This window comes from Lissotriton vulgaris, chromosome 11 (assembly GCF_964263255.1).
Source record: "Lissotriton vulgaris chromosome 11, aLisVul1.2, whole genome shotgun sequence".
In the NCBI taxonomy this organism is placed as follows: Eukaryota; Metazoa; Chordata; class Amphibia; order Caudata; family Salamandridae; genus Lissotriton; species Lissotriton vulgaris.
In genome coordinates, this window is record NC_141699.1 from 746,573,987 (window position 1) to 746,601,080 (window position 27,094).

At 44.4% G+C, this 27,094-nt stretch overlaps 1 protein-coding gene across 1 annotated transcript in view; it reads right to left on the reverse strand.

The window, feature by feature from the left end:
• PCCB (propionyl-CoA carboxylase subunit beta) overlaps positions 1-27,094 on the reverse strand; it is a 468,181-nt gene that overhangs the window by 300,579 nt on the left and 140,508 nt on the right. Inside the window, exon 8 of the mRNA XM_086943865.1 lies at positions 1,604-1,724. Within this exon, the coding sequence (XP_086799991.1) occupies positions 1,604-1,724 (121 nt within the window). The remainder of the gene's footprint in view (positions 1-1,603; positions 1,725-27,094) is intronic.

Consider the following 27,094-nt stretch of genomic DNA (forward strand, 5'->3'; position numbering starts at 1 on the left):
ACATTTGTAAAGACAGAGGTCTAACGTCAGGTTATGTCTTCTGACAAATAGCTGCTTATTCTTTTAACAAGGAGATTGAAGTTTACTTTTTCTGACTGCGAAGTGAGAAGATTTTGCAAAGTAAACTCTGCAATAATCTTGCTGGGGTGCAGGGAGTGTTAAAGTAAAGTCAGGAGGATGTATTTCAAAGTATATTGAAAGCCCATCTTGATGGAAATTGCTGTCTGTAATCAACAGGCCATGCTTTAGTAATATATTTGTGATGATGTGCCCCCATAATGCACCGCAATCTACATACTAGACCCTTACCACTTCATTATTGAATGCGTCTGGTACACTTGTCCTTTGTGTGAAGCTTACATCTTTCACAATCCCAAAGACTTCAGTAAAGTAATATTGTTGGCAGCAACCCCACTCTGAAAAGTGTTACAGCACCACTGAATACAATGCTCCTAATCAAGTTGAAAATATTAGAAATTTAATGAAAAAGTCCTAAGTTCAGTGAAAGGTTAAAACCAAATATAAAGGCTGTATTACTTACAAGAAATCTGCAGCTAGTGAGTTTGCTGCGTTTATGCACCCTAAGCTCAATTTTATACACATCTCCAGTGAAAACATGTCCTGTGAAGCAGGAAAACCACAGCGAAGACTGTGGTAGGTTCTACACACTCATCTTCTACTCTACACACCATATTCTGCACGTTTGTAGAACGACACCCTAACTCAAGATCCCACCCATCATCTTTCAGTGGCAGTATCAGTCTCCTCTAACGCAATGCAATTAAATAACAGTGCATAACATGAAATGAAGAGGGAAAAAAAGAACTAAGTAGTGATCAGAGGCATAGCTACCACAGAAATCATATTAAGAAGGATTATCAATCATAGCTTGACATGAAGAGGGAAGAGCACAAGGAGGGCAGAATAGAGAGTGACCTCAGACCCAGGCATTGGCTACAAGAGACGTGGTCGATGACCAGAGGAGAGAAACAAGTGACAATAAAACCGTGCAACATACTGATTAAGTATAAAGCAGTTAGGTTATTTGCATATATATTTGATAAATTTAGAGAAATAAGGCAAACTATGGGATAAGTGCTGCATTCTTTTTTTTGTTCATGGTAAATGCAGCATAACTCCCGGTTTTTAATGCTAATTTTTCATAACATGGTGAGACATTCTGGACTTTCTGCATAGGATATGGTGTTTTGGGTTAGATCTAAAGCCACACTAGGAGTTCTGAGTTTTAGGTTTTATTAAGGAAAAACAGTCATTTGAAGGTACCAGTAATGGTCAAAATAGACAATACATGACGTATTCAGTAAAGTAACATACAAATAAGGATTTCAAAGTATGCTAAATTGTCCAATATTTGAAATACCTTTCCAGAAATATTTTCTACGTTATCTACCCATATATACCCATCTATACGTTGGTTTCTAAAGCATAACACACCCTAAAACTAGAATAAAAAAAACTGACAAATCCCTCAGCCTTATTGTGGATATTTTATATTCAGAATTTGTGCAAATACATCTGAATTGACCCTGTCTTTGTGCAGTATTACAGGCTGTATTCTACTCTCTAGGCCCTTTAAACGTACCTGGGATCATGGCATTCCCGGAGTGGGGATGAATCCTTGTTACTCAGCGGCAGGTAGTTGAAGAACTCCCGGAGGTTTAGCAAAGCATCAATGTCGTTCTCAAAAGCTCGATGAGCCACGCCTACACAGTGTACAAAATAGAGGGACAGGAGCATTATGCGGAAGCCTTCATTAAAAGAAATGGGTCAGATGACCCAACATACACCACTGTCATCAACATATTAATTCTACTCTTGCCCTTCAAGGGCTGCTGGGCCACCATTTCCAGCATGATACATGTAATGTACTGCATGATAATTAGAAGAATGAGAATCTCCAAACTTCAGATGCTCAACAGTAATTTAGTCTTCGATCATTGGAGTTAAGGGAGTGTTGTTACTCCAAAAGTAGTGGTCTGTAAACAAATGCCTCAAATTGCACTGAGTGTAACAGCTGAGCATGGCTATCTCGAGAGGCTGGGGATTGCTAAAAATAAAAACTGAAAATGGTGCTAAATTATGATGTTTACAGAACATGTTTGACACAGTTAACAGCCAAAGGTTCTGAACGGGCCTTTATCTGGGCCTTGGTTCAATATACTAGTAAATTAATCATGTACAAAAGAATGCCTTCATCTCAATAGACAATGGGAGTTTTACCCTTACTAATTACGCTTTGAAAACATAGTGACAAAATAATGCATATTTCTGCATTTTCTCCATACAATTGGATAACTAATCATAGCTATTACAACACTTATGGATAGCCAATTTTTCCAAGATCTGTTTTTTTTTCAAAGAATGCATAGCATATTTGTTAATACATTTCACTTGCTTTCATTTTCCACACTGAACCAGTCAAGTAGATTCCTGAAATAAAAAATAATTTATACAGTGCACAAATACCCTAAGACTTCAAGGCGCTAAGACCCAGAAGATATACCACTTTAAGAGACATGCAAAACAGAAGACCAGAGTGAAAAAACCCCATCTAACAGGGCAGGAGCGATGTTTTAAAAAAATTCCTAAACAGAAGAGGATTATCTAATTCTCAAATATGTTGAGAAAGTGAGTTCCACAGTTTAGCTGTAGCAATGACATAAGATCGGCCTCCCCATCTTGTACTAAGGAACGTAGGTACTATCAACAATTTGCTCTGTGCCAAGAGCAAGGTCTTCTTTGGTAGATAACACTGAAACTTAACCTAAAATTTAAGGACCCTGATTGTGTAAAGCTTGGTGCTCTATGGACAGGCCCTTAAACAAAATGTTCTTCCTCGCTGGGAGCATTGCAATTTTTTTTAAGCTCCTCAGGGACAGACCAATGAAAAGGAATGTCAAGAATAAGCTGAACGGCTGCATTTGATGCCATCTGAAGTTTGGTTAATGAGCCTAAACGGATGTAATGCATTACAATAATCAACCTCGAGGAGATCAGTGCTAGGATGACTGTATTCGGAGCCTCCTCCGGAATAAAATGAAAACTTTTCTTCATAGATCAAATTATGTTAAATCAAGAGCTGACAGCCCGATTAATTTGGGTATCAAAAGCAAGCTCTTCATCAAAAATCATTCCTTAGGTTTTTGCAGACTTGACTAGGACACAAGGAGAACCCAGAACAGACAGCCACCAACTGTTGGACCAAATAGAATGTGGACGGACAAAAATAAGGACCTCAGTGTTATTAGTATTTAGCTTTAAATAATTTTTCTTCATCCAATTACTGATTGCGAACATGCAGTACGTAAAATTCTGGGCAACGAGGTATAAATCATCTATCACCGTTGCATTGATCAAAGTATCATCGTACGTTAAAGCCAAAAGATTGAATAAGCTTGGTCAAGGATGAGAAATACAAAATGAACAAGGTAGGACCAAGGGACAAACTCTATGGTACTCCACAAGGAAAAGAAAAGGTTTTAGAAATAAACTCTCCACACCTAACTGACTGGGTCCTCCCATATGGAAAATGACTAAGTAGAATAAGGGCTTTGCTTTTAATCATTAACAGAGGGGTGAGATATCAAAAGCGGCGTAGTGGGAAAGGTTAAAAACATTTCACAATCTTAAGTCAATGACAGAAGGGATAGGCCAGCTGACATCTGATCCGTTTAGCTCAGAGCGAAACAAGTCACATTTCTACAAGCGGTTTGGTTCAGGAGAACCGAAATTTTAAACTTACTTGCTTGAAGACGTTTTAATACTGGGCTCACTAAATATGCTTGCATCTTTTTTTTATTTGATTGTTCTTTGCAAATTAGTACTTCTGCACTATGCACGGTCACGAGGGTTCTATCACTTTATTTTAACATTCTTTATATGGATTTTGCCCCATGGGAGTATTTAGGCAGTAATAGCTGCCATATCTTATAGAACGCAGCTCAGGTCAAGGAAATATATTTTACCATTTATTAATTATATATTGCTCTTAGACATGTTTTATTGTCCTTACGAATTATGTATCTTAAATCATCTAGTGTTATGCATATGATCTATTGCTGTTGTATTCCACTCCTGGAGGTATACTCTAGGATATTTTATGAAGTTTATGCTGCTATCTTGTTCTAAAGGAATGATGACGAATTAGACTTATTTCAATGTAGATATGTGACAAAATACTCGTCACTTTTAGAACTACTTTAATATGTGAATGATTGTTTTATAAGTTGTGTGTTGTACTGTTGCATTTGTTATTGTGTCCACTTTGATGGTTATTCATAACCGAATAAAGTATTTCTTCTACTAAGTCACATGACTCTTAAGGGTTTATGCCATAGACAAAGTAGTGATACCACACAAAGACTTATCCATATAGATGAGGAAAAGCCTCAACACAAGCCATAAAATAACATACATAGTGCCATATGCCCTCTGGCGCCCAGCCAGTGTCAGCAATACGTCTCTTAATCAGCTATGGAAATCTTTAGGAAATGCAATAATTTCACAGCCAAATATAAGCTTGTCAATTTCTCAAAGTTAAAGTCTTCAATAAAGACTGGGTCTTAAAAATTTTGGTGTTGCACACCTAATTGGCTTATTTTATCAACGTAGCAAAGTGCATCTCAGAGTGGCTACAGATTCAGAGACTAACCTAAAAACTACGTACTACTAACCATTTACAAGAAATGCCTGGAGATCTATAAATCCATGGCGGAATAGAAAGGCTGTTTCACCAGACAACAGTCACTAAACTGAAGGGTGGGTCTAAATTTTCACAAAAGATCATATACCATTACATTATGGATTATTCCCAAATTAGAATAAGAATACAATTAAACTACTGAGACGTAAACTGCCACTCCAGAACTGATAATTCAGCTTGGATGTTTGAAGCAGTGTTAATCCACACCAGAACAGTCTTCCAGTTCATCAGTTTCCTGTTTTACCCTGAGAAGCCTCCTATACAACCTTACCTTTACTGGTCTCCAAAGGATTGAACAAACTTTTCTATGACCAGGTTGCGGGAAATAGAACAACCACAAGTACACTGGGCACCATACACTCCATCAACGACTCCTGCCCGGTGAAAAGAGCAGCAAGCAAGTACTTCCCAGGAATGGTCCTAGTTGTGAATTGGAGTTACAAGAGATTGACACCTTTACAAAAGCAGGTCGTCAACAAAGACCTTAGCTTTGACTTATCAAGTGTATTATTTCACTATGACGAGAGATCCCACATTTCTGCATGAAGATTTGCCGAAATTTTACTTTGACTCTTTGGAAGTAACAAGGGAAGAGCAGAACAACACATGCTAGAAGAAGGAATCCATGTTTTACCCACCTCCATACACCATTTCTCCAAAGGTAGACACCTTTAAGAAATCAGTACTAAAAAGGACTCCACAATAGCAGTAATGATAAGGCTCAACTTTTTAACAATCTTTCCAAAGAAGAAATAAGTCATAAAGGGTTTGTCTGCTGAATACTAACATCACACCAGCAGATAAGGAAGGGGGCTATAGTAATACAGTCTTATGAAGTCTACTGCATGGAATGCGTATGCCTACTTGGAGATAAGAGTTATATGAAATAACTTTGTTATAACACAGACTACAAACCCACATCTAGAGATGTGAATGAAGCACTACTGTCAGCCTTGATCAATAAAAAAAGCAGAATTCTTGAAAACAGATAACCCAAGGATTCCTTGTTTCAACACTTTGTCCAAAATACACAAAGCCAGACAACCCCCTATGGGCTGTACCAGTGTCAGGTATTGGGTCTATTCTGAAACACCTCAAACTATTTAGTGTTTTTGTCCTTGGCACTTCTAGTCTCTCAAATGCCATCTTAAACACAAAGGGAGTATTACTCTTGATGGAAAGTTTGAATTAACTCCACAACTTACATCTTGTTGAAGTTGGATGTTCAGTCTTTATACAATAGCATCCCTCAGTAAGAGGACCATATAGACAACTGGAGGAACTACTACAAACAAACTGGGCTTATATTACCTCAATTTCATTCGTAATGGAATGTACAACTATTTTAACAAAAAAATATATATTTTGTTAGGTTTGAGGAAAAGCTATAGATTTATAAGGAAGGTACTTCAATGGGCAGTACAAGCGCAACGAGCTTGGCAAATCTTTACATACAAAAATCCAAGACAACACATATACAGTACCAACAATGTTTTTGGTCATGGATGGGCAGGGTGAATGGAATGGCTGAGTTCAGTGAAATGATAAAAGCTCTCAATCCTCATTTGAAGTTTATTAGCAGTTCAAGAATCTCTAACCTGGAATTTCTTAATCTGTTGATCAAGGTAAAGAAGGTCATGTTACCACAGAAGTATACAGAGCATCCACAGATAGAAACTCACTAATGCACTTTCCAAGGTATTAAAAGAAAACCTACCAATGGGGCAGTTACTGCGATTCCATAGAAATTGTTAATATCTGAAGAAGTTTGAGGAAAAGATTCATGAAACAGCTAAAATACAGGATATGGTATATTCCTCCAAAATAACGTAACAGGCAAGAAATAGAGGCAGAAACAAGAACAGGTCTGCCTTGTTAGAAAAACATGTTAAAGAACCCACAAGGAGACCCCCAGTGTGTCAATATCTATTTAGGTACAGCAAACAAATTAAAAAAATACCATTAACACAAATCAATTCAATAAATCTTTATTAAGATTTACCAAAAATCCATAAAATAATAAAATCACATAGAAAAAGACAGTATATTTTTCTTATTTTCAGTGCAAGTTATCTTACTTGCAAGCAGTTGCAGACAGTAGAAGTTAAATCAACATCATAATTTAGAGAATATATACAATCTTATATGGTAAGCTATCTAATGTGCAAGCAATCATGGTCAGTTGGAATAAGAAAGAATACATTATAAAAGAGGATATTTGTAAACATACTGTTCTGAGTTAATCATGAAATACTTTCAGAAACCTTTATTCTGTCTCATAGGTATAGACGCCAGCGGAGTAGGGGAACCACCACACGTTTCATCGACCTTGCCTTGCTGATAGCATGACGGGCAATCAATGCATTGGAAGGCCTCAGCATTGCCGAGCATGGTGCACTGGAGAATCAAGTTCCTGCGCTGGGCCTTGGCAGAATCTGTTGCCGTCCCCCGTGAGGACTGAGGAAACACCCGATCGCAGCAGGGTGGGACAAATTGTCCATTACATTTCATGGAGATTCAGAAGGTGATGCTGGGTCCACATGATCGAGCCGCAATTTGCACGCCCCAGATCCCCGCCATATATTACGGCTACGTTACCCAACCCTTAGTCATGAGGCCACCCTTGCACCATTAGGTAATTTAATGCAGATACACAGAGTGCAATGCTATACCGCCGCCTTTTTATTGTGGACACTCAGATATGGTTGCATCATTAACATTTATCCAAAACCACTACATAGGCTCAGGTTCACAGTTTAGCAAAGTTTTCTTCTTGTTCCATTTTCTCCTTCATGACTTTCCTGCTGGGCGAGCGAGTCCACATGTCCCCTTGTACTGATAGGCGAGGTAAAAAATACAACGTACTGCTCACCATGTGGCCATTGTGTATGAAACAGTATAAACCAAATAAATATTGTTACAAACAAAAAGCACACCGAAAAAGTCCTCTTGTGAAATAATTAGGAAGTATCATCCCTCTTGAAACCCTGGAACTCAAACAGTACCCCACTGGGAAAATTTACTATCACGAATTTCAAACAAGACAAAGAAATGATATAGGAGTGTGCAAACACTACAATGACACTAGACTTTGAGGAAGACGATAGTCATAAAATATTTCCATCACTGAAGGTAAGGGGAGAGGCCCCTTTGCAACAATCAATATGCTCTACTCCAAAGTTACTTGTTGTACAACTGTTTTAAAAAAAATAATAAAAGTACAGAATCGGGGGGAGGAGCTACGCCGCGAACCAAGATGGCCGCATAAGCTCCCGGCTCCGCCGACCTCCGCCGGCGGCTCGTCTATCCTGTCGTTTATCCTCTACCCAAGCCCTGTGCCTGGATGTATGAAGGTTGCCTGATGCCGACGGTGCTTTCCCGGATCTCCTACCTTATTCAGCGACGAAGTTATGTCGTGTCCCATTCTTGGCTTACTCCCGGGCTACCGCCGGGACCTCGATTTTTGAGACACCCAAGAGGGACCTGACCAGCATCGGCTGTGGGACCGCGATTGTGGCCGGTCTTCCAGGTTTGAATGATTCTTTCCGCTTGTGACTCTTGTCCTCGCTGATGGATGGTGCCGGAGAAGAGACACTGTGACGTGCTGCGATCCTCCTGCGCCGTGGCTGTGGGTTGTGTGCCTGACCCTCGTTTCCCGGTCCGGGGGCTGACTGGCTGCACCCGCGGCCCGTGTTTGTGCTGAGTGTGCCAGTTCGGGGCGCCCTTGTTGTTGCGGTCGCCGAATGTGTGCCCGGAGCCCGGCGATATGGGCTGGAGATTGTGTCCCCCTCCGTCCTCTGGACCCCGGGATGGAGGGGATGGATGGCGCACATTCATTGAGATCTGTAATGGCGGCGATTGGGGCGCTCCGCTCGCAAATCACCGGCGCATGTGTCTCCCTGGCGGCGAAACTTGATGATGTCTGCTCGCGACCGGCCTCGGACGCTGCAGCGCCTACACAGAAGTCTGCGGTCCAGTCGAGCGATTTGACCTGCCATCTTCGGGAGCCCGAGCGGCAGCCCGACTTTGCTCCTTTGAGAGTCGGCCTCACTTTTTCTTCATCTGCTGCAGTACATGGTCTTCCCTCTAAGCCTCCTATCCGATGGTGTATCGTCACTGGATGTCATGTTCCTCATTACCGAGTCTCAGGGTCCCGTCGAAGGGGATCGCCATTTTCCTTTGTTCCGGCCCGTTTGCATAACGGATGCCGCCATTTTGTGACCGGACTTTGTTTCACCTTCACTGCCTTGGTCTGCCATGGACGCTTTGACTGCCTCTGGTCGAATGTGGCTTGGTCGGGATGTGCTCCGGAACGGATTCGCTCTGGTCAGGGCTGACTTTGACTTGGAGGTTTTCTTGCTCCTTGCCACTGCTTTGGACCATCTGAGACGCTCCCTTTGTTTGCAACTGTTATGACTTTGGCGATGGATCTCCTCGTGAGGCTTGCAGGGTTGACTTCTATTTTCCTGGGGTTGCTCCGTTTACTTTTGCCGGGACTGCACCGAATACCTCACCGGGCCGGGGGTAGGATGGGGGGGGGGGAGGGGGTTTCCTGGTGACTGTCCTCCCCGTGATAATGCTGACCGTTTTGCTTTGCTTGATGATGATTGTGCTATGGGGGGGGGGGGGGGGGTCACCGCCAGCGGGGGGTACCTGGTGTCCGGGGGCCTGTTTGTTTTTCTCCTCCTCCACTTCTTATATTTTCCCTTCTGTGGGGCGGTTCCGGGGCGACAGGCACGCTGTTAGTGGGTTAGGCCGCAGCCATTACAGGGGTGCAGGGTGGCAGGTGCGGGGGGGGGGGGGGGGGTTTGTTATTTTAGTTTGTTTTGTTCTATGGTCCCCATCGCTCTTTTCCGGCTTTGGGAGGGTTCTTTCCTCTTTAGTAGGGTTGGCCGTCTCTTGGTCTTGCACCTTTCTTTCTTTTTTCGGCTTCTCAATAAGCCTCTGCTTTTCTGTTCTTGGGGGGGGGGGCGTAGGCTCTGAGGTAATATAAATTTTATGGTCAAGTTATGTTCCCTAGCGCGTACCCCACCGACTCCATGTACGAGTTAAAGTGCATGTAACTTCCCTCCTGTACCAGCTATGAAGACGCAAATACATTTGCGTCCAACGTTAACTTGTCCTCTTTCAGACCCACCATGAATGGGTTGGATGGTCCGTTCCTAAGTATGCTATGCCAACGTCTTTTTGTAGTGTACTCCTACGTTTTTCAGCCCTGGCTGAAGTAGGCCCTGAATCTCTGCCACCGAGCCTCTTTTCTGGCTTCTGACTCCGAGAAATCTCTGCCCAGGCAGCCCCCGTATCCATGAACTCTGACTTACTTCTAGCGCGGCCCTCCGTGCTCAGCTCAGCCTGCTGCCTGCCAAGATTGACTATAACCTTCGAGTTATCTGTTTCCCTCCCCGAAAATACATTCCAGCCTGCTAGTTTCAGTAAACATCCTTTCTCAGCTACAGGGCTAAAGGGCCGACCTGTCTCTGTGCAAGTAATTCATAGCTCCGTTGCCATGCTTTCATGGAAGGCCCCTTGCCCCACGCCTCTCATGCAGACACCCAGGCGCTTATACACGCACTCACAGCAAGTATAGAATAGCTTTTGCCCTAGAGACCTTTCTGCCCAGATAGCTTAGTTCCTAAACATCAGATATCAGATATGATAGAAGCACAAGTTGATCTGACATGCCAGACTTCTGTCTCTTTCCGTCAGTGTAAATGTCAAGTCCCCTGCACCCCTCCAGTTACACGTCATGCAGCTGCGCGCGCATCCAAGCTTCTGATTTCTGCTGACATTGCAACATTCTGTTAGCACCACCCCTTGGTGCCACCCACTTGTGTCACTTATCAGTGACGTTTCCAGAACACACCTCTAGTTCACGCCTCTTGATTACGTACATGTACCACGTGTAATATTGTTATCTTGTCTTCTCTCAGCTGTTACGCCTCTTGCACTATTACTTATGGAATGAAATAAGTATATAAGCTATGTACTGTTAATAAAATGGAGCGCGCTCATCTATCCCTTCTGACACCCTGTGTGGTGGTCAGAACATGATATCCTGATTCCTTTATGAGGAATAAAACCCTTAGAAACTCTTACACCACGGACTCTGTTTTCCTTCATTCTGATTGAGTTATTATTGATTAAGTACTTACCTGCATAGAAATTAAGAGAGTAAATTAATTATTTACGTCATTTTGGCGCCCGAATAGGGACCCCTCCCCCACCTCACGCGCCGGTTGGCGCGTTGCATACTGTGTCCCCTGCCATCAGTTAGATGGAACACACGTGTACTGGCAGGATTTCCTGCATCTCCCTCTGACCCACGGAGGTGACGAAGACTGCAATCAGTGCCCAGACGAGGCGGTGAGGAGTGCGGAGGATCCCGACCAGAGCCCAGCCGAAAGAAGCAAGGTCCGAGGTGTGAAGAGGCCCACCAGTTTTCCGAAGTTTTCCGAAGTTTTCCGAAGTTCCGAGTCGAGTCCAGTCGAGTTTTCCGAGGCCTTCTGTTTTCCGTGCTTCCCGGTGAGTACCATTGCTGGGTCGTATCTAGACGGGTTTGGGTACGCAAGTCCGGTCTGCACTGTTTTTTAGGCAGTGTATCTGTACTGTTTAGCAGTATATCTAGTATTCCGAATTCCTGAAATTCTGCACTGTTACAACAGTGTATCTGTACTGTTGAGCAGTACATCTAGTATAGAGGGGTAGTCATCTATGTTTTAAATATTTTTGTAATTAATGTCGTGGTATGAATGTGATTGTTTTTGTGCATTATTGTGTTTTCTTGTATAAATAGTTACAGTCGAAATTAAGTATCAAGGATCAAGCATTTCAGTATCAAGTAGGCATAATGCCGTTTTTTAACAAGTTAAAACAGATAGGAACTAGGAAAGGGATGTTAGAGGAAGAAATTCCAATCCCCCCTAGGGACACTCCAGGTAATTTTATGTATAATAAGCATGGCATAGACGCCATCCTGTATCTAGAATTATGGACCGATTATACCAAGCACTTAGAGGAAAGATACCGATGGCCAGTTCACGGAACATGGGATGCCGAGTGCATCATAAAGGTAGAAGAGGTATTACGGAAAAAGAAAGCCAGACAATCTCAGAAAGACGCCATAGAATTTTGGCGTAAGGAATCACATAAACGTGCTGAAAGAGCACTCCGTAGAGAAGACAGACTTAAAGAATCAGAAAAGGCTCAAGAAAACGAATTAGTTACTGAAGGAATTCGAGTAAAAACAGAACAAATAGATCGCATCCGAAATAGCCAAGTGAACAACATGTATCTTTTGGCCGAAGGTACCCCTAACGCCATTTCAGAAATACCGAAAAATTTGCCGTCACCATTAGTCCCAACTAAAGTAATGCATAAGACTACTAAGGATATATTCCTAAATTCATATCTAGACGATGTAGCACCAGCTTACACCAATCTGCCCGTTCGTGCCCTGCCTACTGACAGGGCCGGGGGTGGTACTCCTCCCCCAGATCACGCTCAGCCGACACCGAAAAAGACCAGTCCCGTTCCGCCAGCTCCGCCACTTCCCGCACCTAAAACTGATTTGCCGAAACCACTTCAATCAGATCCTACTAAAAGACAAATTCAGATACTGACTACACACAGAGATAATGCCCAAGCTTCCGCTTCAGGAGGTGCGACCGCGGGTCTTCAGACCCCGCCACCGACTCACAGATTCAATCTCAGAGGTATGCAGAGTCCTCTTACGCACAGATCTCCCCACTCCTCTAATTCATCCCGCCTTGACACATTAAAAGAAAACATGTCAGTTTGCAGATATGATCCAGTACCCGGAAAAGACGATTTAATGATATTGGCATCATTACGGTTAAGATCTGCTACTGATAGTTTGTTATGCTATGCAGGAATGAAGGATCGTCTAGACAGAATATATGAGTTCGTTCAGACAGGAAAGGACTCTGACAGTATTAAGGATGCCATGGAGAAACAGAAAGTTGGCATGCAAGCACTGATACTACGATTTTTCATAAATTGTCTAATAAGAGAACGAGACAGGCCCGGAACAGATCAGACTGAATTAGATGCATTGAACAAGTGGGGTCAAAATATAGCTGATGGAAAACATGACAGACAAAATTGCATAGAGTCTATGTACAAGAAGATTAAGAAAGCAGTAATAGCAGTACACCAGAAAGAGAAAGAAAAGGTTTCCTCTGAGGAGGAAGAAGAACAGGAAGAATCCGAAAGAAATATAGGCACCATAGCATATGTAGGTAAGGGAACTTACCTTAGGAAGGGTATCCGTCCAGAGAGCAAGAGAGTTTTCTTCTCTGCCTTAACAAATCCGAATTCCGCTGAGCATCAGTTCCAGGAAACTGATAAAAGGCTCCGAGACCGAGTTGGGTATCATGTACTCAATTCTATGGATGAACAAGAACTAGCCCGATCAGCTGTATCATGGGCCGAAAATGCAGACATATATAATGATGACACAGTGGCACAGACATTTCTGAACCTCTCCCCCGACGAACAGAAATTAGCAGGTGTATACATGATTCAGCACCTTCTCATTAAATACAGAAAACATTATTCCGATCCAGGTCCCTTACACGAGACACTAGAAGCACTACTGATGGATAGATGGAGAGGTCTAAGCACTAAATTAATTCAAATAATTCTAGAACAACGGCACAGATATGATACCTTTGTAAGCTCTGAATATGTTCCCGCCTCACCTCCAGAAAGGAAAATGTACCATATGCAGTGCGGGGGTGGTATTGAAAGTCAGAACCCCTTACGAGAAGTGCACCCTGTTATGGGTGAGGATAAAATTTTGAAACGCGTGTATGTACACACGCCTCTGACTAAATTAGAACTGTTAGAAATGAAGAAACTAGTACCATGCCATGATAAAGACCCTGCAGGTTTCCATAGAGAGCTTAAAGACATGTTATTAATGGGGGACTACACATATGATGATATCATGAAAATGTTGAAAGTATTATTGCCCACGGGTATATTCGAGAAATTAAAGGAAAAGGAATGGGAGGTGGGAGACACAAAGATTGCCTGGGCAGAAATAGAAGAAGAGGAAAAGAAACGGGTCCCAGGGTTAGGCCTTGGGGACAAAACTAAAGCATTACCAGGTTTGATAGTACAGGTCCTGCCCAGATTATTGACAACTAGAAAGGAGGATTGGGATGCAATCTCGTCCTGTAAACAGAAACAAGATGAAGATACTAGTGACTTCTATTCAAGATTCGAGAAATGTTTTATTATTAATAGTGGCCTCCAGCCAAGTAGCGAGTCGTACCCACATCTTTTTGTATCAAAGTTAGTAGAGAATTCCCTACCGTTAGTTAAAAATCGAGTGTACAAGGTTGAGAGTACATGGCAAGCAAACACGCCATCTCAGATGTTACAAATGTTACAATATCACCAGAACAGAATCAGAGAAGAACAAGATCAGGAACAGAAACGTATGAAAGACACGAAAATGAAAATGTTAGTAGCTCAGACGATCCCATCCGACAGTCACAGAAAAGGTACGACCCAGACAAGTCACACTACGGCTCCCGTTAAAGGGACATGCAATTATTGCAAGCAGCCAGGTCACTACGTACACGAATGCCCAGTTCTGAAACATAACATAGCGACAGGTAAAACTAAAGAAAGACCGCATCCGCCTAGACAAGACCATAACCAGCATCAGTCTACACAGAATACACAGCCTATGCATGCATCCTCGACTCCAGCACAGACCGTAGCAGTACCACAGCCACAGCCCATTGCTGCAACTCAACAGGTTTCACAGCAGATGTACCAGTATGCCCAGTCCGCTTACCCCGAATATTCCCGATATACATGAAACAGCCTAGAGAGGGAAGGTGGCTTGCCTCTTATTGAGATTCCTGTAGATCAAGAAGGTCCTTATGTACACAGTCAAGTATTGGGAAAAGACAGAAAGTTTTTAATTGACACAGGGGCAAGTCGCACTACAATAAGTCATGACGAAGTTCCAGGGGCACCCCTCTCAGGCTCACAGAATGTTTCCCTGGGTTTTTCGGGACAGCCTATTGTAAATGAAGTATCAGAACCAGTTCCCCTGGCTGTGGGTCCATTATCACGTGTTACAGACTTATTACTCACGAAATCATGTCCAGAAAATCTATTAGGAATTAAAACATTGAAGGCTCTAGGAGCTATAATCTGCTGTTCCCCGGAGGGAGTTAGACTCTTTCTGCGGGATTTCAAGGGTCACTATGTTTTGCGTGAGTTTGACGTCAGATTGAAAAATGTCCCAGATTACTTGTGGGCAAAAGGCCCAACTGATGTAGGATGTATGCACATTACACCATACCGTGTTACACTCAAGGCAGGTGTTGTATTACCCAGAATCAGACAATACAAGTTACCACCCGATGCTGTAGTGGCTTTACTGAAAATCATTGAAGAGCTCATTGCCCAAGGAGTGGTCGTCGAGACCGACTCCAATATCTGTAACTCACCCATCATTCCGATTCTTAAACGTACAGATCCCAATGCACCGCCAGTATATCGGCTGGTGATTGATCTTCGAGAATTGAATAAATGCATTATCCCACAGTATCCTGTGGTCCCCGATATCTCCTCTCTATTGACTGCTATTGATTCAGAAGCAACGTTCTTTACTGTAATTGATCTCAAGAACGCCTTCTTCAGCGTGCCTATTGATCCAGAGAGCCAATATCTCTTCGGATTCTGTTTAAATGGACGCAGTTTCAAATTTTCGCGCGCACCTCAAGGATTCACAGAAAGCCCCAGCATCTATAGTCAAGCACTGAAGAGACAACTAGATTGTATTCAAATGCCAGTTAACACCGCTTTACTACAATACGTCGATGATCTGCTGATCACCGCACGAAGTGAGCCCGAATGTGAAAAAGCATCATTGACAGTTCTACACTTTCTGGCCGACAAGGGACACAAGGTGTCTCCTTCGAAGCTACAATTCTGTGTTCAGCAAGTTGTGTACTTGGGTCACTTGCTGTCCAAAGTGGGGAGACAGCTCACTCCCGATCGCATTCAGTTAATTGCAAATATGCCACAACCCCAGACACAAAAGGAAGTGCGGGCCTTCATAGGCCTCACCTCGTACTGCAGACAATGGATTCCCCAGTATGCATTTCTAGCCAAGCCACTCATCCAGTTAACGACACAGGAGGCAGCGATTTCGACTGCCCTCCCTTGGACTCAGGAACACACACAAGCTTTTGAAGACTTAAAGAAAGCCTTATGTCAAGCACCAGTTTTAGCGACACCATGTTACAACAAACCGTTTACACTTTTTGTTACAGAACGTGATGGTACAGCGTTGTCTGTCCTCACTCAAGATCAAGCAGGTTCACATAAGCCTTGTGCTTATTTTTCTAGTACATTGGATTCAGTAGCCCAAGCACTCCCTGCGTGCTTAAAGTCAGTAGCAGCAACAGCGTTAGCAATCAGACAGAGTGATTCAATTGTTCTAGGTCATCAGTTAACAGTACAAGTTCCACATTCTGTAGAGGTTTTGCTAAACAGAACCCAGACTCAACACTTGACTATAGCACGATTAACAGGTTATGAATTAACACTATTCCAGCCACACATAGAAATCAGACGCTGCAGTATCTTAAACCCAGCAACACTGTTACCTACAGTTATGACAGATCCAGCTCCACATGATTGTATAGAAATAATTAATGCAGTAACTAAGCCTAGACGAGACTTAACAGATGTTCCATTGACAAATCCAGACCTGACACTTTATGTGGACGGTTCATGCATGAGAACAAGTACAGGAGAATTAGTGGCCGCGTATGCCGTGACCACTGAAACTGAAATTAAAGAAACACATCGTATTGACACACTGTCTGCTCAAGCAGCAGAGCTCATCGCTCTGACCCGAGCTTGTATTCTAGCCAAGAACAGAAATGTTAACATATATACTGATTCCCGTTATGCCTTCGGAGTTGTACACGACTTCGGAGTCCTCTGGCAAGAACGAGGTTTTCTGACTTCCCATGGGGCCAAGATACAACATGGCCCCCTCATTCAAGCACTGTTAGAAGCAATACATTTGCCCTCGGGCATATCAGTCATGAAGTGTAAGGCACATACTAAAGTCACAGATTCTGTTTCCCAGGGTAACGACCTGGCAGACCAGACAGCAAAACATACAGCACTAACTCACACCCAGATTACTGACATGACAAAGACAATAGTACCGACACCGTGTATGGTAGTTAGAGATCCCGCCCTAGACGTAATTGACATTCAGACACATGCTACTCCAGAGGAGATAAAGAAATGGACTGAACTAGGAGGGATTCAGACAGATCAAGGTTGGGTGACGAAGGGAAAATCTATATGGTTTCTCCCCGACTCGATGGTTCAAGTCATGATAAATACAGCACATAGCCCGGCACATCTAGGAGAGAAGGCGATGTTAGACAGTTTACAGAATCTCTGGTACAATAAACACTTACGAGCAGCAGCAAAACAGAAAGTGCGTACTTGCATGATCTGTTGTCAGTTCAATCCAGGTAAAAGCGTCCCTGTTGAGCAAGGAGGATTTCATCCTCCCGATCACCCTTTTGAAGTCCTCCAGATGGATTATATCCAGATGAATAGCTGTCGAGGTTTTAAATATGTCCTTGTAATTGTTTGTGCTCTGTCCCGTTGGACCGAAGCATACCCAGTCCCAGACTACACTGCTCCGACCACTGCCAGACAGTTGGTTCGTGAATTCTTCCCACGGTACGGTTTGCCCCGTGTCGTGTATTCAGATAACGGACAGCCGTTCTCGTCCGAGTTGATGAGACAGGTTTCCCTTTTGCTAGGATATCAGTGGAGGTTCCACTGTGTCCGACATCCCGAAGCAGCAGGCCTTGTAGAAAGGCATAATCAGACACTAAAAATCCGCCTTGCCAAGATCTGTCAGGAAAAAGGGGTCGACTGGATAGTCGCCCTGCCCGTGGCACTATTCTACATGAGAATGGTCGCCCATTCTAGATCAGGGCTATCCCCGTACGAAGTGGTCTTTGGCAGACCACCGAATATGTGGGGGACGCCCATTCCGAAAAAGATCACTGATATTGATTGTAACATGTTGACAGATTACCTTGCCTCCTTGATGTCTGCACTCCAATCATGTCGTTCACAGGTTGCCGCAGCCTTCCCTGACAACACCGACGTGAAGGCGCATGAGGTCCGTCCTGGGGACCTGGTTCTCGTCCGGAATTTCGACCGGAAGAGTCCGCTGGAGCCCCGTTGGAAATCCCCGAAGACCGTTCTGCTTACCACCAGGACCGCCGTGAAAATCGAGGGGAGAAAGGGGTGGGTCCATACGAGTCACATCAAACTTTGCAATGAACTAAAGAACGGACTGAAACAGGACTCTGACTCGTCCACCCCCACCAAAGACTGTGTTGAGACGAAGGATTTTACCGTTGCCGAGCGAGAAAAGACTCCCCAAGAACTATATCGAATGAAGCTCCGATCTAGCAAGTCAGACAGTTTAATTGTTTAAGTCCTCCCCTAGGTGAATCGGTTAAATAGTTTCTGACATGTATCCCCTAGATCGAGATAGAGAGAGAGAGAGAGAAGCAAAGAAACGTACTTACTACAAATCACTGCGTAGTCACTGTATAGTGACGTTGTTAATAATGTTTTTTCTAAGTATTCTAATTATTATTGCCAGCATTCTGCTACCTATATATTGGCCTATTTTCAGGCGTGAACAATCTGCTTACAATGTCTCTGCTGAACACACTTTTAGTGAACTTCCTGCACATGAACTCTCTTACAGACTTGCGCTGCGCAACAATACATTCATTAGTATGTTACATCACTCCCATCAGACAAATAATGCTACCGACTGCTGGATATGTGGCCGACTCCCTCCCTACCAGAATTACAAGGGAGCTCTGCCCCTCTTTCCGTACCCGTTCACTCACAATGGCTCCTGTGGAGCATGGTTTAAAATAATTAATTCCTTAGATCCTGATATTGCTGTTTTCGATGGGGGCTGGGTTTGGGGAAACTTGAACTTAGTCCTGCTCAACGTCTGTTACCGTGATAAAGAGGGACTTCCCACTCGAATAGGAACTGATCTAGAAAATGAAGTATATGGATTAGGTAATTACACAATTAGCCTTATGATCCTTACTGTTGAATCCGAAGCTGCTCCAGTTCTGCCCCATATGTTAGTATTACCAGTCACAGGTGAATTATGTGTTAGCAAGAAAGGTTCAGTACACGTAGGTCATAGTAAATGCACTACTGTGGTCGAGTTCAGTGACCATGGTAAATCGTCCTTTAAAGCTACCAGTCATTCCTACTTTGTTTGTGGTCATACCGCATACATACGTTTGCCTCCAGATTGGGATGGTACCTGTTACATTGCATTCCTTCTGCCACCTGTTTTTCTAGCTCCCCCTGATTACCATAGAAATACGAATCTAGCACCGAATAGACCCAAAAGAGATATTCCCCTTGTCGACTACACAGAAACGGCATGGGAACAGTACACTGATTTCAATAAAGGATTCTTTTTCTTCCTAGGACCTGTCCAAAACAGTAAATTGATACGCAGATTAACCAGAACACTTGAAGCAGTAGTACATGAAACTGCCTCCGCCTTAGGTAACTTAACTGAGGAGCAATCTGCTATGCGGGTTGTTGTCCTTCAAAATCGTCTTGTAATTGACGTCATCTTGGCAGATAGAGGTGGAGCCTGTAAGGTCATCGGGTCAAGTTGCTGTGTTTTCATTCCACAAAATGCACCATCTGTCTATCAAGCTATTACCCGTCTGCATAAAATTGCAAATCAGATACATCAGAATCCAGGCACCTGGACTTGGTCCGGTTGGTTCTGGACTACGTTAACAGCTTGGGGATGGAAGATCTTATCCTTCCTAGGCATTGGCCTTGTTATAGTATTCAGCTGCTGCCTGTGCCTACAGTGTGGGCCAGCGATTTGTGGACTGTGTGCCACATCCTGCATTGAGCATTCCCGTTGTCTCTCAAACAGTCAAAGAAAGAAAGATGAACATATAATGTTACAAGAACAGACTGATCGATTCATGAGGATCGATATATCATGAAGGGTCCGTAGGGAACAAGGAGGGAATGAGGTAATATAAATTTTATGGTCAAGTTATGTTCCCTAGCGCGTACCCCACCGACTCCATGTACGAGTTAAAGTGCATGTAACTTCCCTCCTGTACCAGCTATGAAGACGCAAATACATTTGCGTCCAACGTTAACTTGTCCTCTTTCAGACCCACCATGAATGGGTTGGATGGTCCGTTCCTAAGTATGCTATGCCAACGTCTTTTTGTAGTGTACTCCTACGTTTTTCAGCCCTGGCTGAAGTAGGCCCTGAATCTCTGCCACCGAGCCTCTTTTCTGGCTTCTGACTCCGAGAAATCTCTGCCCAGGCAGCCCCCGTATCCATGAACTCTGACTTACTTCTAGCGCGGCCCTCCGTGCTCAGCTCAGCCTGCTGCCTGCCAAGATTGACTATAACCTTCGAGTTATCTGTTTCCCTCCCCGAAAATACATTCCAGCCTGCTAGTTTCAGTAAACATCCTTTCTCAGCTACAGGGCTAAAGGGCCGACCTGTCTCTGTGCAAGTAATTCATAGCTCCGTTGCCATGCTTTCATGGAAGGCCCCTTGCCCCACGCCTCTCATGCAGACACCCAGGCGCTTATACACGCACTCACAGCAAGTATAGAATAGCTTTTGCCCTAGAGACCTTTCTGCCCAGATAGCTTAGTTCCTAAACATCAGATATCAGATATGATAGAAGCACAAGTTGATCTGACATGCCAGACTTCTGTCTCTTTCCGTCAGTGTAAATGTCAAGTCCCCTGCACCCCTCCAGTTACACGTCATGCAGCTGCGCGCGCATCCAAGCTTCTGATTTCTGCTGACATTGCAACATTCTGTTAGCACCACCCCTTGGTGCCACCCACTTGTGTCACTTATCAGTGACGTTTCCAGAACACACCTCTAGTTCACGCCTCTTGATTACGTACATGTACCACGTGTAATATTGTTATCTTGTCTTCTCTCAGCTGTTACGCCTCTTGCACTATTACTTATGGAATGAAATAAGTATATAAGCTATGTACTGTTAATAAAATGGAGCGCGCTCATCTATCCCTTCTGACACCCTGTGTGGTGGTCAGAACATGATATCCTGATTCCTTTATGAGGAATAAAACCCTTAGAAACTCTTACACCACGGACTCTGTTTTCCTTCATTCTGATTGAGTTATTATTGATTAAGTACTTACCTGCATAGAAATTAAGAGAGTAAATTAATTATTTACGTCAGCTCTCTGGGGTGATTTTTAGAAATTTGGATTATTGTACTGTGGTTTATTGTCCAGTATTATCGCCGTGGCTGCCTAGATTGCATAGTTGCTTTAGTCATAGCCTATCTCCGACTGTAATTGGGGTAAGTCCCAATCGTCTCCTTTGTGCTTCTATCCTGTAAGGTGTGATGTCCTTGTTGTTGCAGCCCCTACTCTTTCTAAAATTTAAAAATGAAAACCTCATATCCTGTTTGCGAGCCCCACAACCACATCTGGTATACTTTGATATATCCGGTTTAATGATTGGCTCCAGTTTCTCCTGTTTTCATTGATTGTCTTTGCGGCCGGCCATGATGGTTGTGGGCCTGCGCATGTATCTCCTTTTTTGAATAAAGGTTTTCGGGGAAAAAAAAAAAGTACAGAATCGCAGCTGAGGCTCTGAAACTGATCAAAGATAACAATAAGAATTTATTTTCTCTCAACATGGCAATGAGAGGGCACCTCTACAGTGCGGTGCTTTGAGAAGAGCATTGGCTGACACTGCAGGCAGTGAGGAGAGGCTGAACTCTCAAACAGCAGAGCCCGTCTGCAGCAAATTTGAAAAATCAAGGCAAAAATGAGGAAGTAAACATGGAAGGAAATAAAACAAAAAATCATTCAGATCCATGAAAGCTCGGTCTGCTTTTTTTGGTCGCTTACGTAGTTTTATTAATCCTGAGAAAAGTACCTATTTTCATAAATTTATGTTGGGTGAAGAGAGCAGTCAGTTTTTGTTCAGAATTATTGACCTGAATTACTTCAAAAGGGTAAAATTTAAGACAGCCCGAGATGGTATAGCTATATGGCTTGCTATTTCACTTAAATATGAGGTGTCACTACTGCATGACAAATGTCCTCCCTGGTATAATCCAGGGCTGCCAGAGATATTCCATGATCCTTTAGGTAAATGCTGGATCACACACAGGGTAATTTGTTTAGGTGATCTTTATGACCACAATGGTTTTCTCACTTTTGGGAAAATGCAGTCTTTGTATAATTTAGCAGATAACATGCAATTTAAATATATGCAGATCTGGGATTATTTTATTAAGCAACTAAATCTGACGAACATATCTGATTCAGATATATGGGATTGCTTGCACGACACTAACGAAAAATCTTCAATTAGTAAAGCATATAAAAGCCTCAGGGCTCACAGGCTGGGTGACTGCTCAAGAATAGCGCAACGCTGGACTGGATTTATGGGGGCGCCAGTCTCGGCTTAAAATAGATCATATGCACTAAGCACAATAGTTAGAGCAGTACATTCACCTAACCTACGAATGCAACAATTTCGTACAATCTGCTTATTATATTACACGCCGGATCGAATAGCAAAATGGTCATCTATCAACCAGGATAATGACCGGACTAAAATGCCCAAGGTGTGGTCTACATGCGGCGGACATAAAACACATGTTCGTCACATGTTCAGAACTCTCTATTTTGTCAGAAAGTGACACAAATTTTATCACAAAAATTAGAAATCAAAACACCTTTAACGACTATGGAAATAATGATTGAAAAAAGAAATACGAAGTCTGATATTCAAGATCTTAACTATTTTGCTTGTATGTGCAAGATTGACAATAGCTCGAGTCTGGATCTCACCAAACCCTCCTACTGTAATGGATTGGTGAATATTAGTCAGACAAATATATGATATGGAGGAAGCACTAGCAAAGCTGAAGGGTGCTCAATCTATGCATACATTTAATATGATTTGGGGCGCATTGTTCTAAATATTTACTCATGATACATGAATTGTATATGGCTTTGTTATTCATTTTACTTTTTTAGGAGTAGATAATTTAATTATTTAATGGATTGCTTTTCGTTTTTCAGAATGTATAGTTATCAATTAGGATTTTTCTTATATTGATTTTTGGATGTTTTACTTCTGTTGTTGACAATAAAAAAGTAAAAAAATAAATTAAATAAAAAGATCCATGAAAGGCCAATTCTTCGCCAAAGGATGAGCAAACCCCAAGACAAATAAGGATAGAGAGGATAGCGAGAAAACAATCGCTACGGATTCAGCATCCCAATTTGATAGCATCCCTAGCCACATGCAAACTGATTTATGTGTTGCAAGAAAAAAAACAAGCCAAAGATAAATATCAGGTTCAAATGATAAATCAAGCGAAGAAGCCTACTTAAGACCGGTGACTACTGACCACAGCCTAAAACAAATAGACAAATGTCCCAAAATTCAGACTGACAGATTAGCACCATTGGGCAACACGACCAAGCCGTACATGGATTTCAACACCGACATGAGTATATATATATCGCAGGCGGTGCTGGGGAGGTCAAAAGGCTTGTCCATGTATGGAGCTGGCAGAACAAGTTCCACCCACAGCTACCATGAAATAGGATTCAAACACCTGTATGTGGAAAACTGCACTGACTAGCACTTGGCCACGAAAATTCCAAGGGCACCAACCTTGGCTGGGGGAAAATAAGATCTACTCTCCGTTTTTAGAGTGTAGCTTGGATAGCTCTAAAATAGGTTACATTGATTGAATGAATATGAAATTTGGGTCAACAAAAGACATGGCAGCAACCCATGGACTACCAGTTACATAAAGCACACTAAAATGTACTACCTTGAAGACCGGCTCAAGAAAACCTGGGAAAGTATTCATTAAAACATCTTGATATGCAGCATCACCCTACTCAACGATTCTCAGTTAATAATAATAAATATCTATATTCAACAAAAGAACCTAGAAAGGTTTCTCAACCCAGAGTGCCATTATAATAGCTATGAACAAACCTGAGAAAGTAAAACCGGTCATAGTGCTATGCGGAGATTTCAGCTGCAAAATTGGTGAATGGGCAACAACTCAGAGAAAACGATTGAATTGAAAACTGCATTAGGTTGCCCCTCAATCCTAAACTAGTTTCCGAAAGGCTTACAAATCCAACATTTTTGCTTCAAAAGTTTTGCTTACAGCTCAATATTTGTACGGAAATGAAGTAGCTTTAATAACAAACAATGCCCTGGAGTGTAAATTCCTTAATTTCATCCATCTCATGACAAAGGGAATTTGGTCGCCAAGAGACATTCGGCTGGAACCAAGATCTAGGAACCAAACTAACTGAATAGCTATATCACACTGAGATTGTATAAACTGCCACAAAGTTAAGAAACAAACGAGCTAACTGACTGTGCGGTTACCAAAATCTCCCAATATAGTTACTTTCACTTGTCTCAAGAACTTCAGCCAAAAACAAGAAGGAATATGCTACTTACCAGTATGCATCTGTTCTTGGCATGTAGGGCTGCTGACATTCATTGGCATGTAGGGCTGCTGACATTTATATCTGTGCATAGATCGCCGCCTAGTGTTGGGTCCGGATGATTGCACATTGTTGACCTGGAAGAGTCTTCGAAGTATCACAAGATAGGTGGCTCCTCCCTTGGACTACAGTGCGCATGGGCATCCTCTCCATCCTCAGATTGTTTGTCGCCATTGTGGGAGAGATGGAGTATGATACAGTAAGTGATGTCCATGCTAGAAAGTAATAGTGAATGCTACAGCTGCGACAGGCACCGGGGAGGAGGGTGGGCGATATGAATGTCAGCCACCCTACATGCCAAGACAGATGCATACTGGTAAGTAGAATATTCCGTGCGAGGCATGTGGGCTGCTGAATTCATATCTGTGCATAGAATGTATAGCAGTCCCTCCCCTAGCGGTGATTGCCTGTGTTAGACGGGACCTGGAGGGTCGGCCGTGGACAAGGGGAGAGGCCTCCGGGGAGAGCCGTCTCCTAGCGATCGTACAGACAAGTAACTTCCCCCCCCACAGATGGACACCACACAGAGATAAGGTTTAACGCTTTTTATATATAGTTCTTGAAAGAAGGTAAGACGGTACAGTGAGATCGGGATACGAGGATCCTCTCAATTCTAGTCTCTGGCAGGGAAAGGGGGTAGCAGGACAGTCTTGTTACCAATCTGGCATGGAGGTGGAATGATGATAGCTCACAATCCTCGAGCTCGGCGTTCTAGAAGGTCGGGCTGCGGCAGCGCCAGCAGGTCCCGAGGAGGTCGTAGATAGCAACGGGCCACGGCAGCAGGTCCAGACGAAGATGGTGGTTGCAAGGGGCCGCGGCAGCGCCAGCAGGTCCCGACGAGGACGTAGGTTGCAAAGGGCCGCGGCAGCGCCAGCAGGTCCCTACGAGGATGAAGGTTGCAGAAGGCCGCGGCAGCGCCAGCAGGCAGGACGACAGTTCACAAGGCAGGGCTGCGGCAACGCCAGCAGTCCGTCAAGGATGAGTTCTTCACAGTGTCTCTCGACTCCAGGATACAACTCCTTCCTGCTCTGGAGCTGCCCCAGTTATAGGTCTGGCGCCCTTTGATGTCCGGACCCTCGCGCTTGGAGGTCGGGAGGTCCGGGATGAGGGAGTCCAGACACCCAGCAGGGGGGTGGAGCCAGCCCCCGGGGAGGCTGGGGGCGATCGGCACCTGGCGGGGGAGAGCCATCGACACTCCTCTCTCCCATTGACCTGCCAAGTGGTCCGTTCACCTCCTGGGTGGATGGTGGTGCCGGGATGTCGGGGCCTGGCCAGGCCCAGGGTTGGGGTCGAGCTGAGGCCACGCGGCCTCGTGGTGCCGTGTCCAAGATGGCGGCTGGGCCCGGGCAATGGGGCTGACGGTGGCCCGGGCCAGTGACACCGAGATGTTCGAGGGCAGGCGTCCCGTAGGGGACATGTTGCAGGTTGCTTCTGTGGGTAGCACATGGAGAGCCGGTGTCCGGGCTCCATCATGCGGGGGGGGGGGGGGGGAAGTGAGCCCTTCCTGGGGCCTGTCCAACATGCGTCCACCCCAGCTGAAGGCGGGGAGAGTCACCCATCCTCTTGGGGACTCTCCTCGTCGAGGCGGAAAAAGCGTGACAGGCATTCCGTGTTGGCGTGGTCTTGGCCAGGGCGATGCTCCACAGTGAAGTCCATCCCCTGCAAGGAGATGGACCAGCGCAACAGTTTGGGATTCTCCCCCCGCATCTGCATTAGCCATTGCAGGGGGCGATGATCTGTTTGTACCCGAAAGTGGGTACCGAAGAGGTAGGGCCGGAGCTTCTTGAGGGCCCACACCACTGCAAAGGCCTCCCGCTCGATTGTACTCCAGCGCTGTTCTCGGGCCAGCAGGCGTCGGCTGATGAAGGCCACTGGTTGGTCGACTCCCTCGGGGTTCAGTTGGGAGAGGACGGCCCCAATGCCATGGTCCGAGGCATCAGTCTGGACGATGAACTCACGGCTGTAGTCGGGGGCCTGGAGCACAGGGGCGGTGCACATGGCGGCCTTCAGCTTCTCGAAGGCCGTTTGACAGTCCGGGGTCCAGTTGACTATTTTTGGGTGTTTCTTGGATGGGAGTTCCGTGAGGGGCCCCACAATGCTGCCATAGTCCTTCACAAACCGCCGGTAATATCCGGTGAGCCCCAAGAAGGCACGTACCTCGGTTTGGGTGACGGGGGGCTGCCAGGACTGGATGGCAGCGATCTTGAGCTGGAGAGGGGCCACCAGACCGCTCCCCACTTGGTGCCCGAGGTAGGTCACGGACCCCTGGCCAATTTGGCACTTGCTGGCCTCGATTGTGAGGCCGGCTCGTTGGAGGGCCTGCAGGACCTCTCGGAGGTGGTGGAGGTGGTCTGCCCAGTGGCGGCTATATACCGCGATATCGTCCAGGTAGGCGGCGCTGAATTCTTCGAGGCCCGCCAATACCTGGTTCACAAGTCGTTGAAACGTGGCTGGAGCGTTCTTCATGCCGAATGGCATCACGGTGAACTGGTAGTGTCCATCCGGGGTGGAGAAGGCGGATCGTTCTTGGGCCCTAGGGGTGAGGCCGATCTGCCAGTAGCCCGCTGTCAGGTCGAAGATGCTCAGGTAGCTGGCAGCCCCCATGCGGTCAACCAGTTCATCTGCTCGGGGGATGGGATGAGCGTCGGTTCGGGAGACAGCGTTCAGGCCCCGATAGTCGACGCAGAATCGGAGCTC